Raw genomic sequence first — 13,704 nt, 5'->3', positions numbered from 1 at the left:
GTTTGGGTTAGAGTGGTGGCAGTAGAGTGAGAGAAACAGGAAGAATGTGTATATGATTGTGTGTGTGGTACATACTCATATGCAGTCATATATGTGTATATATATACACATGCATGTATATTACATAAGTGTATACATAGTTTTTATGCATTTATGTATATATGTGTATATGTATATTTATACACACATATGTATGTGTTTATATGTATATGGTATGTGTGTGCATATTTATATGTGCTCACCTGTTTACTTTCTAAAAAGAATAGGGCAATTTTTACTACTTGCTATTACATTTTACTATTGCCAGCATTGAGCAGTGTTTTTTAACTGTTTATGTTTGATAGATGAAAATTGTATTTTCTTTCATTTTTATTTGTGTATATTTGATTTTTAATGGGGTTTGACAGTTTGAACATTTAGAATATATTTTAAAATACATTTTTGATCATTTGTATGTCTTTTTCTGCAACTATGCCCCAAACCCAAAACATTTCTAATTTGAAAATTGGTTCAGACTCCTCAGATGTTTTAGCATGATGACAGTCTTCATTATGGAATAGAATCTTACTCCATTTATTATTTATTGTTTTTTAAATCAATAAATATTTATTGAGTACCTACTCTGTACCAGTCTTGAGAATATACACAGTCTATTCCATACTCTCCCCATTATGAATGGTTTTATATGCTATTTGAAAAGGATATTAATGAATAAATTTGTTAGTAAATTCTTATTTTTTGGAAGTAAGTGCAGTGTAAATGTTTAACCTCACAAGAGAATAGCTATATGTAGACCTGTTTGTGTTTGCATGACTGCTTTTAACACTATATGGGATAAACACTGTATGGAGTTTCTTTTTTGTACTTCTATTTCCTTTATTTGATTAATGAGAAGGTACTGGTGATAAAGTTATTTTTACACATTTTCTCTAGGTCTTGGCCTTTCTTCATAGTCTCTTCATTTCCAACAGCCTGACGGTGGAGCTTACACAGGATTTCCTCCCATATAAACAGCAGCTCCAGCTCAGTTTACAGAATGTGAGTTTGCATGTGGGTTTCTTCACCTGTCTCTGCATCCCAATTGGATTTCAGCCCCAATATTTTGACCTTGGATTTCTAGGTTATTGCATCATGGACAATTTATCAGGACACACTGGTGTGGATGACAAATGCATTAGTAGACTATGATAATGTTCTTACTCTTCCAGTTTCAACTCTTCCCTGTCTTTGGGACTGACTATTGTTCAAACCCACTATTCCACCCACTGACACCTCTATCTATCCAGTATTTATTAAATATCCCTAGTTTGCTACAGCTTTCCCAAATCATAGTCCAGCTATGGGCTTGATTAAGCATAGGTCTTATGCTACTTCCCTGCTGGTTATTTAAGACTCTCTCATTGTAGGTCTTATTACCATGAATGCCTATTTCTCCCCCTTCCTTTTCTCACTACTTTTCTCACTACATTACTAGGGTTAAATAAATTATTTTTAAAGGTTTTCTCCACCCTCTCTCCCATGCTGTTACTTATAGGTAGTCATAGGCACAACCTTCCCTTCCTTGTCAATATATTATTTTCCTCGTTTATTTCTTTAACCCACATTTAACAAATGCTTAGGTATATAGTGAACATATACTCTGTGCCAGGCATTGTAAGAGGCACTGGACATGTAATCATGAGGCAATAGGTTTTCTGTCTTCAAGGAAACTTACATTCTCTTGGAGCAGAGAGACATAAACAGAGATAAATCACAATTATTTATGCAAAGTGCTACAAGAGTTAAGACCATAAAATCTAAAGAAGCACAGAGAGTGGAATAACTGACTGTCTGGCTCAGTAAAAGAAGGTGTCACTGAGATAGTGACTTTGGATTAGTTGTTACATTGTATAAAATTTATAGATGTAGTTTTAGATGAAAATACTTGGCAAGTAGCAGTGTAAGTAAACTTTACTTGGTTGTTTAGTAGGAGTCTGACTTACAGGTGTTGCTATTATTATTGTTTTTATTTCTGAGTCCTCTTCTTTACCAGAATGTCAAAGCCTCTATCTTCTGCTGATTTACAAAATATTCCTATAGCCAGGTCAATCACTTGAATCTTCCTCCAAATATAACTGGACAAGTATGAATTTAACAGCAAGTATTTGAATGTATATGTGGTGAACTCATTTACAGGACAATCTATAGTGTGAGTCCAACTAGTTAGGGCAGCCCATATCACCTTTTTCACTGGCATCACATGACAGTATTGAGACTGAATACTAAGGACCTATCTCTAGTGATTTTCATACCCATATTTCAAATTGTGATTTTCCATTGCATTTTAGTTGTGTGCTTTTAAATATATTACTTCTTACGACTAGCTTTTGTTATTCATGAGCATGAAAACATAAGTTTTCTGTGGACCTGTGTTCAAAGAGAGCACTCTCACATATACTTTATTCTAATGGCTAGAATTTGATTCAGAGTCAAGTAGACAGTAACCTTACTTGAGGCAGAAATTAGAAACTGACATGATAATATTATCTTTGGGAACCTTCTTTATAGTCTGTCTTTTTGTAAGTCAATCATCAATCTGATGCTCAGAATTCAAAGAGCCTTTACTTATTGGAGCCCTATGTGATTCCCATTAGAAAAAAATGTCTCCCAGATGTGGTTTTATGGGTACATTGCTATCTATATTTCTGTTTCCCCTTTAGACTTTAGTACTGTTAAATGCCACTAAATTGCTTTCTAGTTACTATGCTGTTCAACCCTTGTTTTCTTGCTAAATTGTAGCACATGATAAGAGCTGAGACAAGTCTGCACTGGGTCTCTGGTCAATAAATGCTTATTCATGATGTCAATGATGATGATGTCTATTATGATGCTAATATCTTGACAGACAAGAAATCATTTCTCCAGTACCCGGGAAGAGATGGAAGAACTTAAGAAAAGGATGAAAGAAGCTCCGCAGACATGCAAACTTCCAGGACAGCCAACCATTGAAGGCTATCTCTATACGCAAGAGAAATGTGTGTGGCAATACAGGGATACCCCTGGGTTTCAGTAGACTGACACCTATTGCCACTTGGTCTCTCCAAACTCCAGGCACCCGTATAGTTCATAGTTCTCTGCCAGCTATACCTCTCTGGAGACCAGCATGGGAATGGGGAAAATTAAAAGGAAGAAAAACTGGAGGGAGAGGCTAAAGATTTGTCTTACAAAAGCTCTGGGATGATAAGACCTAAGGTTTCCTCTGAGATTCAAAATGAGGACTGTTAATTGCTTAACTCTTTCAATGACTCTTTAGGGCTAACATACAGGTAGGAGAAAGGAAGCATAAAATATTTATTCCACCTACTATATGCCAGGCCTGGTGCTAAGTGATTTAAAAATACGATCTCGTATAATCTTTGGAACCACCCTATCATACCCATTTTACATATGGAGCCACTGAAGCTTAGAGAGATCACTAGTTGAAAGTCACAGGTGAAAAAGTATGCAACAACGAATATATGTATGTTCATGTATAACTGAAAAATTCTGTTCTACACTGGAAATTGACACAACATTGTAAACTGACGATAACTCAACAAAATACAATTAAAAAAAAAAGTCACTCAGCTGTCAAGTGGCAAGCGTAAGAGGAAACACAGGTTTATGAAATGACAAAGCATATTCTCCTATAGCTATACCCTGTATCTTGCCTTAAGATCACAGAGTTGCCTTTAAAGTACGAAACAACCATTGTGACTTCAGTGGGCAAGATAGTTGTTCATTTCTAACCAAGGAAACTGGGTTAATGTATCCTGTCACTGAATATTGCAAAAGATTCAAGCTTTCCTAGCTCCTAAATAGTGTTATATTTAAGCCTGTGTTTAGTATTTGATTTTCTTTTTCAACTATGACACAATGTTCCCAATGACTGTGATTTCAGTTCCTGACCAGAATTGTCCTACCTGGTGAGTAGGCTGAAAGGGCTACCCAGAGGTTACCAGTGGCAAAACCCACTGAAATCCACAAAGCATGACATTTCAGCAGCAATATTATCATGCTTTTACTCCCTTAAAGCAATTAACTTTTGATGACTTTCAAAGAAGTGTTCTTCCATTTGTCAGATTCATCTTTTCAATTCCACATTGCAGGATTTCTCAGTCTCAGTGCTATTGACATTTCAAGCTGGGTAATTCATTATTTTGGGGGTCATCCTGTACATTTTAGAGTGTTTAGAAGTATCTATAGCCTTGCTCAACTGTATTCTAACAGCATTCCCCGGGTATGATAACCTAAATGTCTCTAGGCATTGCCAAATGTCCCCTGAGAGGCAAAATTGCCCTTAGCTAAGAACCACTGCTGTATTATAAAAGAGGCACAGAATAATGGGTATGTAATCTTGGCTTTCATATCCTCTATGCCCCAGTTTTATAATTTGTTAAATGGATCTAACATTGCTACTCAGTAAGGATTATTTCTGCCAGACAATGTGAAATACTGGGGATAAAAAATGAATCAGCCTTGGTTTTTGCCTTTAAGAAGTTCACAGTCTGATGAAGAAGACACAATATGTCAAGAATTATAATGAAATGTATTGAGCACTGCACTTGGGGCAGATATGTGAGAGCTTCACTGAGGAAGTAGTATATGAAATGAAACTTGAATTGTGAGTGGGAGTTTGACAGGTAAAGAAGAGGATGAAGAAAATTTCAGGTGTCTACCCCTGCATGAGTAAAGGCAGAGAAGTGTGTGAGGATGTGGTTTATTCTGAGGGTCTTGGGGTGCAAGAACAGTTATGGCTTATAACTGTTGTCCTGATGTAATTATTAATATTGCCCTATTCACTCTTAAATATTCTTGAACTTGGACTATGAATTATATTGCCACCTATTTATTTGGTAACTGAAAGTAATTCAATGAGACAGGAGCATACAGCTAAGGGCAGCGAAAGACAACATTAGAAAGGTTAATATGATCACATTATAAAAGGCTTTGTGAGCCAACTTAAGGAGTTTGGAGAGAGTGGGAAAGCCACGGGTGGTTTGTAATAAGAGGAATGATATAAATAGAGATATATATATTAAAATTTTTTCTCTAGCAAGAGTAGAGAATGGACTAGAAAGGAGTGATGAGAGATGGGGAAAATCAGTGAGAAGACCACTGACATAATTAATTAGAGAAATAGTGAATTTTTGTTTTGTTTGAAATATCTCACTTTAAAAAAAGTCAACAATAGGGTCCTGAACTAATTCAGTTTGAAAACAGGTGGAAGGAAACACATGTAGGGGACAGAATGGGCGGAATTCAACCACCGATCAAATGGGGCAGGGTACAGGGAAGGAGGAGCAGAAGATTACAGAGATTTCCAACTCAAACAGGGAACATGGCAAGGAGAGTGGTTTGGAGAAATCCAGAGCAGATTTGGAAAGCAGCGGATGAAGATTAGGACATCCATGTGTGTAGCAGACAGGTGAAACTGCAGGGTTGGAGTTCAGGGGAAAGGTAGGGCTAAATCTGGATCATGAAGAGCATGCTGTACACCTCTTTTGTCTTAGGGGTGGAATGACCATGCAGCCAAAATATTTATTCTGTCAGCTCACTGTTGCCTATCTTTGTAGGGGCTTTGGGAATATCCTGGGTGAAATACTACTGCCAGTATGAGAAAGAGACCAAAACCCTCACCATGACACCTATGGAGCAGAAGCCAGGTGCTAAGCAGGTCAGTTCTTTTGTGTGCCTCATTTTTTCAAAATGCATCTGTGACTGCATCTCAAAAAACAGTATATGTTGACTTAGTGTCAAAGAATCAAGTCCATCACTGTCATGTGAAGCATGACTTCATATGTTCTCCTTGGCCCAAGTTTGCATTGGGACAGATAATACTCAGTTGAAAAATCTCTATGAATTATGTTGGGCCTTTGGAAAGTGCCCGTACTCTTGCAGAACATTTATTACATTATTACAAGTGCCCATCATATTGTACAAAGAAAATCTGTAAAAATATGGATAAATTGGAAGAGGAGAGTATCACTTGCTTTTAAGAAGTTTCTGCCATAGGATACCTTTAAATAGCAAGTGTTTAAAGTACAGATCATTTTCCAAAATTCCTTTTTTAAAGGAGTATGTCTGTTGCCTGAAGTTGGAATAACTTATACCCTGCATTGTATGTAATACTCAAATATCTTTAAGTACTTAATGCTGCTGCTTCTGCACTCTAAACTTGTCTATTCCCAAAAGTGGCAAGATGAGTTTAACACACTGAGAAGATAGTTTACTTATCTGGAAGAACTTGATTTTATATATATATATATATACACACACACACACACACACACACATATACATATATATATTTATATAAATATATATATAATCTTATATATAATATATATTATTATGTTACATATTATTTTACATATTTGACCACCCAGCTAAAAAAATTACTCTTTCATCTCACTTTGCCTACCTTTGTAGAGGCTTTGGGAACATACACACATACACACACACACCCCTGAAGGTTTCTGAAGATAAGAACTGATAGACTGACTATTCATATTCTAAAAGTAGTTCAGTGCGTCCTTTTAACTGTCTCTCAGACAGGGTCTTAGGGTGTAATTTTTATGGATTTCCATTATTTACAAATTGTTTACAAAGCAAAACATAGTTTACTTGTTAGCATTGAAAGTTGTGATGCATGAAGACCCAATTTTGGTAGGCAGAAATTTGGAGATCTTCTGGGCCGATTTTTTTTCTCCATTGCTGGTGCTTTCCACAGTAGGTCTCTCTTGTGTAGACTGTTCATAGGAAAGTACAGAGGATTGAGATTTGGCGGCTGGCTTTTGAAAAACCACTGTTCTTTTTTGTCTTTAACTACAAGTTTTGCTACTCTAGTTTGAATGTGGATTGGAGACGAGATGCACCTCTAAAGTTAACTACCAAATAGGGTTTCCAGAACCCTCATCCATGATTCTAATGTGGGCCAGTGACTCATCCATGACTCCAAAACTCTCCTTAGTTTCCAGTCTGTCAGTTGCCAAAGAACCTTTCAATATGGTTCCAATAAATTCACTCAATGCTGCAGCACAGAATGTGTTCCAGTTCTGTCAGAAGTTAGCTTATGTGTCTGACTGACAAGTGCTTTTAAGCAACACTGTCCTGCAGTCCCTTGCTTTGCTATTTGTCCAAACATTACTTCCCAAATCCTAGACTTCAAAGTTCCGTTCTTGGACAGTAGGCTCACAGGTGCCTACTGCAAAGCTGAAGCCAGAGATAGCAGATACCACTTTCATAGCTTCCAAGCAGATGAGAGCAAGCCCTTCTTTTAGTTTCTGTGTCCCTTTTACCTTTTCATTGAGTGGCTGCTTGCAAAAAGGCAATAATGTCAGCCTAAGCAGTTTTAACATGGGACTCTTCATGGAATAGAAAGAGGAACTTAGTTCTCTGTTTAGAAAAAGAAAAAAAGGAGGAGGTGGTAGAAGTAGTTATTTGAATTTCCCTAAATTGAGTTGGAAATGGTTTCCTTTTATCAGTTCTCTGACTCAGTTCCTTTTACTACTTTGTGTTTTAGAAAGGTGTATAATACAAATAAATGAGACTATAATAATGATAACAACATCAAATCTACAATTTATTGAATGTCTGCTATATGCCAGGCTCTGAACTAGACATCTTCTGTCATGTGCCTCATTTATACTCTCAGCAGCAATGTGAGGTATCATTAGCCCAGTTTGAAGATGGAAGAATTAATCATGTTTTTGACTGTGATACTTACCAGTGTTCCCTACCAATTCAGCCTGTTAACTTCCATTTGGGTTGTGCTGCTCACTTTACAGAGCACATTCCCAAATACCATTTTATAAGCTTCTCATCTCTTCCCTGTCATACAGTTGTGGTAAGAGGAGAGAGAGCTACATTTTGAATCTCAATAACTGTTTTGTTTGTTTGGTTATTCATTCATTCATTCTTCACATCAAGTGTTTTTCCTTCCACTTATACTGAAATATAAGTGACATATGGCACTGTATAATTTTAAAGTGTACAGCATAATGATTTGACTGACATACATCATGAAAGGATTACCACAATAAGTTCAATGAACAACCATCATCTCATATAGATACAAAATAAAAGAAAAAATGTCTTCCTTGTGATGAGAACTCAGGATTTACTCCCTTAATAATCTGGGTATATAAAATACAGAAGTGTTAATTTTATTAATCAAGTTGTAAATAATATTCCTAGTACTTATTCATTTTATAATGGGTAGTTTGTATCTTTTGATGCCTTTGTCCAATTCCCCATCCCCTTCCCCACCTCCCACCTCTGGTAACCACAAATCTGATCTCTTTTTCTTTGAGTTTTTTTGTTTGTTTGTTTTCAAGTATAATTGACCTAGAACACTATGGTAATTCCTGGTGAACAACATAGTGATTCAATATTTCTATACATTATGAAAGGATCACTATGATAAGTCTACTTATGATCTGTCACCATATAAAGATATTTCATAATTATTGATTATATTTGCCACACTGTCCATTTCATAACTGTGACATTTATTTTGTAGCTAGAAGTGTATATACCTCTTAATATTCCTCACCTATTTCTCACTTTCCCCCCTACCCTCTTCCCCTCTAGCAACCACCAGTTTGTTCTCTGTACCTATGACTCTATTTCTGTTTCATTATATTGGTTTATTTGTTTTGGTTTTTTTAGACTTAACATATAAGTGAAATCATATGGTATTTGTCTTTCTCTGTCTGACTTGTTTCACTTAGCATAATACCCTCTAGGTCCATCCATATTGTCACAAATGGCAAGATTTCATTCTTTTGTATGGCTAATATTTCATTATATTTAAATACTGCATCTTTTTTCTATTTATCTATTGATCGTCACATAAGTTGCTTCCACATATTGGCTATTGTAATTAATACTACTATGGACATATGGGTGCATATGTCCTTTCTAATTAGTGTTTTTATTTTCTTCCAACAAATACCCAGGAGTGGAATTGCTGGATCATGTGGAAGATCTATTTTTAAATTTTTGAGGAATCTCCATACAGATGTCCAGAGTTGCTGCACCAATTTACATTCCCACCAACAGTGCACAAGGGTTCCCTTCTGTCTACATCCTTACCAACATTTCTTATTAATTGATTTTTTTTTATGATAGCCATTCTGACAGGTGTGAGGTGATATCTCATTATAGTTTTGATTTGTGTTTCCCCAGTGACTAGTGATGCTGAACATCTTTTAATGTTCCTATTGGCCATTTATTTGTCTTCTTTTGAAAAGTTGAGACCCTCTGTCTATTTTTTATTTGGGTTTTTTGTATTTTTGATGTTGAGTTTTATGAGTTCTATGTATATTTTGGATATTAACTCCTTATCAGATACATTATTTGCAGATATCCTCTTCATTTAGTAGGTTGTCTTTCCATTTTGTTATAGTTTCCTTCACTGTGCAAAAGTATTTTAGTTTGATGCAGCTCCATTTGTTTATTTTTGCTATTGTTGCCCTTGCCTGAAAAGATAGACCCAAAAAATATTGCTAAGCCTGATGTCATAAAGAGGACTGCCTATGTTTTCTTCTAGTAGTTTTATACTTTCAAATCCTACACTTAATTCTTTAAACCATTTTAAGTTTATTTTTGTATGTAATTTGAGAAAGTAGTCCTGTTTGATTCTTTTGCATGCAGCTTTCCATTTTCCTAACACCATTTATTGAAGAGGCTGTCTTTTCCCGTTGTATATTCTTGCTTCCTTTGTCATAGATTAGTGGACCATATAATTATAAGTTCATTACTGGGCTTTCTATTCTGTTCCATTGTTTTATGTGTCTGTTTTTGTGTCAGTACAATATTGTTTCGATTACTGTATCTTTGTAATATAATTTGAAATCAGGGAGCCTGATACCTTTAGCTTTGTTCTTCTTTCTCAAGATCATTTTGGCTATTCAGGATCTTTGCATTTTCCATACAAATTTTAGCATTTCTTATTCTATTTCTGTGAAAAATGCCATTGCTATCTTGATAGTGATTATGTTGAATCTGTAAATTGCCTTGGGTAGTATGGTCATTTTAATAGTGTTAGTTCTTCCCATCCATAAGCATGGACTATCTTTCCATTTGTTTGTGCCATCTTCAGTTTCTTTCATTATTGTCTTACAGTTTTGTAAGTACAGGTTTTTTACCTCCTTAGATTTGTTCCCAGGTATTTTATTCTTTTTTTTTAACATTTTTTATTGATTTATAATCATTTTACAATGTTGTGTCAAATTCCAGTGTTCAGCACAATTTTTCAGTCATTCATGGACATATACACACTCATTGTCACATTTTTTTCTCTGTGAGTTATCATAACATTTTGTGTATATTTCCCTGTGCTATACAGTGTAATCTTGTTTATCTAGTCTACAATTTTGAAATCCCTATCTCTTCCCACCCTCCACCCCCCTAGCAACCACAAGTCTGTATTCTCTGTCTATGAGTCTATTTCTGTCCTGTATTTATGCTTTGTTTTTGTTTGTTTGTTTTTGTTTTTGTTTTTTAGATTCCACATATGAGCGATCTCATATGGTATTTTTCTTTCTCTTTCTGATGAGAGTGTAAATGGGATTGTTTTTAAAATTTGTTTCTGATAATTTGTTGTTAATATGTAGAAATGCCAGGTTTCTGTATATTAATTTTGTATCCTGCAATTTTACTGAATTCATTAGCGAGTGATGTTTTTTGCTGATGTCTTTATGATTTTCTAATTATAGTATCATGTCATCTATGAACAGTGACAGTTTTACTTTTTCCTTTCCAATTTTTCCAATATGGATTCCTTTTATTTCTTTTTTCTTGGCTGATTGCTGTGGCTAGGATTTCCAATACTATGTTGATCAAAAGTGATAAGAGTGTCTTGTCTTGTTCCTGATCTGAGAGGAAGTGCTTTCATTTCTTCACCATTGACTATGATGCTATTTGTGGGCTCATTATATTTGGTATTTATTGTGTTGAGGTATGCTCCTTGTATATCAAATTTGTGAAGAGTCTTTTTAAACCATAAATGGATGTTGAACTTTATCAAAAACTTGTTCTGCATCTGTTGAGATAATCATATGGTTTTTATTCTTCAGTTTGTTAATATGGTGTATTGCATCAAATTATTTGTGGATATGGAGCCATCCTTGCATTTTTGGGATAAATCCCACTTGATCATGTTGTATGATCTTTTTTCATGTACTATTAAATTGGGTTTGCTAATATTTTGTTGAGGACTTTTTCATGTATGTTCATCAGTGATATTAGCCTGTAATTTTCTGTTTTTGTGTTGTCTTTGTCTGGTTTTGGTATCAAGGTGATGCTGACCTTTTAGAATGTGGTCAGAGATGTTCTTGCCACTGTAATTTTTTGGAATAGTTTGAAAAGGTAGGTGTTAGTCTTCTTTAAGTATATATATGTGTGTGTGTGTGTGTGTGTGTGTGTGTGTATACAATTTTTTAAATTTGATGATCTCTTAATTTTGAATAGGTTTTAACCACCTTTCATTTTTGCTACCTCAGTGTTTAATTTTTTTGACATCATATTTTACACCTTTTATTTGTGTATCCTTTAATTACTTATAATGGATATAGATGACTTACTACTTTTGTGTTTTAACCTTCCTACTAGCTTTAGACATAGATCTACTACCTTTACTGTATATTTGACTTTACCAATGAGATTTTTCCTTTCATAATTTTTAAAATTTGTAGTTGTAGCCTTTTCTTTTCCACTTATTGATATCCCTTTACCTTTCCTGTAAAGCTGTTTTAGTGGTCCAGAATTCTTTCAGCTTTTCTGTGAAACGTTTTATCTCTCCTTCAGATCTGAATGATAGTCTTGCAAGCTAGAGTATTTTTGGTTGTAGATTTTCCCCTCTTATCACTTTGCATATATGGTACCAATTCCCTCTGTCCTGAAAAGTCTGCTGCTAGTCTTATGAGAGTTCCCTTGTAGGTAACTGTTTGCTTTTCTCTTGCTATTTTTAATATTATCTCTTTATCTTTAATGTTTTCCATTTTAATTACATTGTGTCTTGATGTGGACCTCCTTGGGTTGATACTATTTGAGATTCTACATGCTTCCTAGATGTCTGTTCATTTCTCAGTTTAGGGTAGTTTTCAGCTTATATGTCTTCAAGTAAATTCTGCCCCTCTCTCTCTTTCTTCTTCTGTGACCCTTATAATGTGAACATTAATGTGCTTGATGTTTTCCTAGAAGTCTCTTAAATTGTCCTCACTTTTTAAAATTCTTTTTTATTTTTATTGTTCAGCCTGTGTGATTTCCACTACTCTGTCTTCCAGTTCACTCATCTTTCCTCTTTATCATCTAATCTACTGTTGATTCTGTCAAATGTATTTTTTATTTCAGTTACTGTATTCTTCTGTTTGGTTCTTCTTTATTTTTTTTCTTTTTGTTAAGCTTCTCACTGTGTTCACTCATTATTCCTCTCAGTTCACTGTGCATGTTTATGATCATTACCTTGAAACCTTTTTTAGGTAAAATGCATGTTCATTTTGCTTAGCTCTTTTTCTGGAGTTTTATCTTGTTCTCTTTTTTTATTATTATTATTTTTTTATCTTGTTCTCTTGTTTCAAACATGTTCCTCTGTTTCCTTATTTTGTCTGATTCTCTGTTTAATGTTTATGTATTAGGTGGGTGTCCTTATCTTGGAGAAGTGGCCTTATATAAGAGATGTCCTACTGGGTCCAGAAGTACACTTCCCTCTCTTCACAGGAGCTATATGATGTAGGGTATGCCTTATGTGGGCTGTGTGGGCCCTTCTGTTTTGGCAGGGCCTACTGTTGTAGGCACACTGATGGACATGGCTGACCCTTCACCTGGTTGGTTGGTAGGTCTTGTCTAGGGCTGAAGCTGCCACCCACTAGTGGGTGGGTCTGAGTCCCATGGTGGATGGCTGTGGGGCCCAGGGAGTCCTGGGACTGGTGCTTGCCCATTGGTGGGTGAGGTTGTGTCCTGGTCCTTGTGCTGGCCCACTGGTGGGCATGGCTGGGATACTAGTTGGCTTCTTATAGGGCCCAAAGTGGGTGTCCCAGTGTGTTTCAAGTTGCTGCTAGGCCAAGCTGGGGCCTGGGAGCTAGTGTCAGCCTGCTCTTTAGCAGGGCTGGATCCTGTGTTGTCTGGTTTCAGGGCACGGTGTCTCAGTGCTGGTTTCAGCACACTGGTGAGCAGTGTTAGAGCCCCATGTGTCCTGGGGCTGGTTCCTTCTTGCTAAGGAGTGAGGCCAGTTCCTGGGGCTTATGCTGGCCCACTGGTGGATAGGGCTGGGTCCTGTGCCCTCTATTGGAAGGGGCTAGGTCCTGGAATTGCTGGGTGGTCCAGGGGGACCTATGGCTGCTGCTAGCCTGTTGGTGGGTAGAGCCGTATCCCTGTGTGGCTGGCTGCTTGGCTTGCTGTGTCCCAGGACTGGTGCCACCTTGCTGTTGGTTGGGACCATGTCTGGCACTAATAAGCTAGAGTGAGTATTCCAAAATGGTGCTTGCCAGCACCTGTGTCCTCATGGTAAAATAAACTCCCCAATAAATGCCTGCCGCCAGCATCTGTGTCTCTGGGGTGAGTTCCAGCTGTCTCCTGCCTTTCTGAGTGGCTCTCTAATACCAGCAAGTGGATTTGACCCAGGCTCTTTTCTAATCACTGTCTCTGTCCTGGTTTCTCAGAGCATGTGAGATTTTGTAT

The 13,704-nt window shown here is 36.4% G+C and overlaps 1 protein-coding gene across 1 annotated transcript in view; it reads left to right on the top strand.

The window, feature by feature from the left end:
- The window catches only part of OPHN1 (oligophrenin 1), a 441,200-nt gene that overhangs the window by 273,087 nt on the left and 154,409 nt on the right, over positions 1-13,704 (top strand). The window contains exons 8-10 of the mRNA XM_032475625.1: positions 934-1,038; positions 2,885-3,014; positions 5,595-5,707. Of these exons, the coding sequence (XP_032331516.1) occupies positions 934-1,038; positions 2,885-3,014; positions 5,595-5,707 (348 nt within the window). The remainder of the gene's footprint in view (positions 1-933; positions 1,039-2,884; positions 3,015-5,594; positions 5,708-13,704) is intronic.

The sequence above is a fragment of the Camelus ferus genome, chromosome X, assembly GCF_009834535.1.
Source record: "Camelus ferus isolate YT-003-E chromosome X, BCGSAC_Cfer_1.0, whole genome shotgun sequence".
Taxonomy (NCBI): Eukaryota; Metazoa; Chordata; class Mammalia; order Artiodactyla; family Camelidae; genus Camelus; species Camelus ferus.
This window is presented reverse-complemented; position numbering and strand designations above follow the sequence as displayed.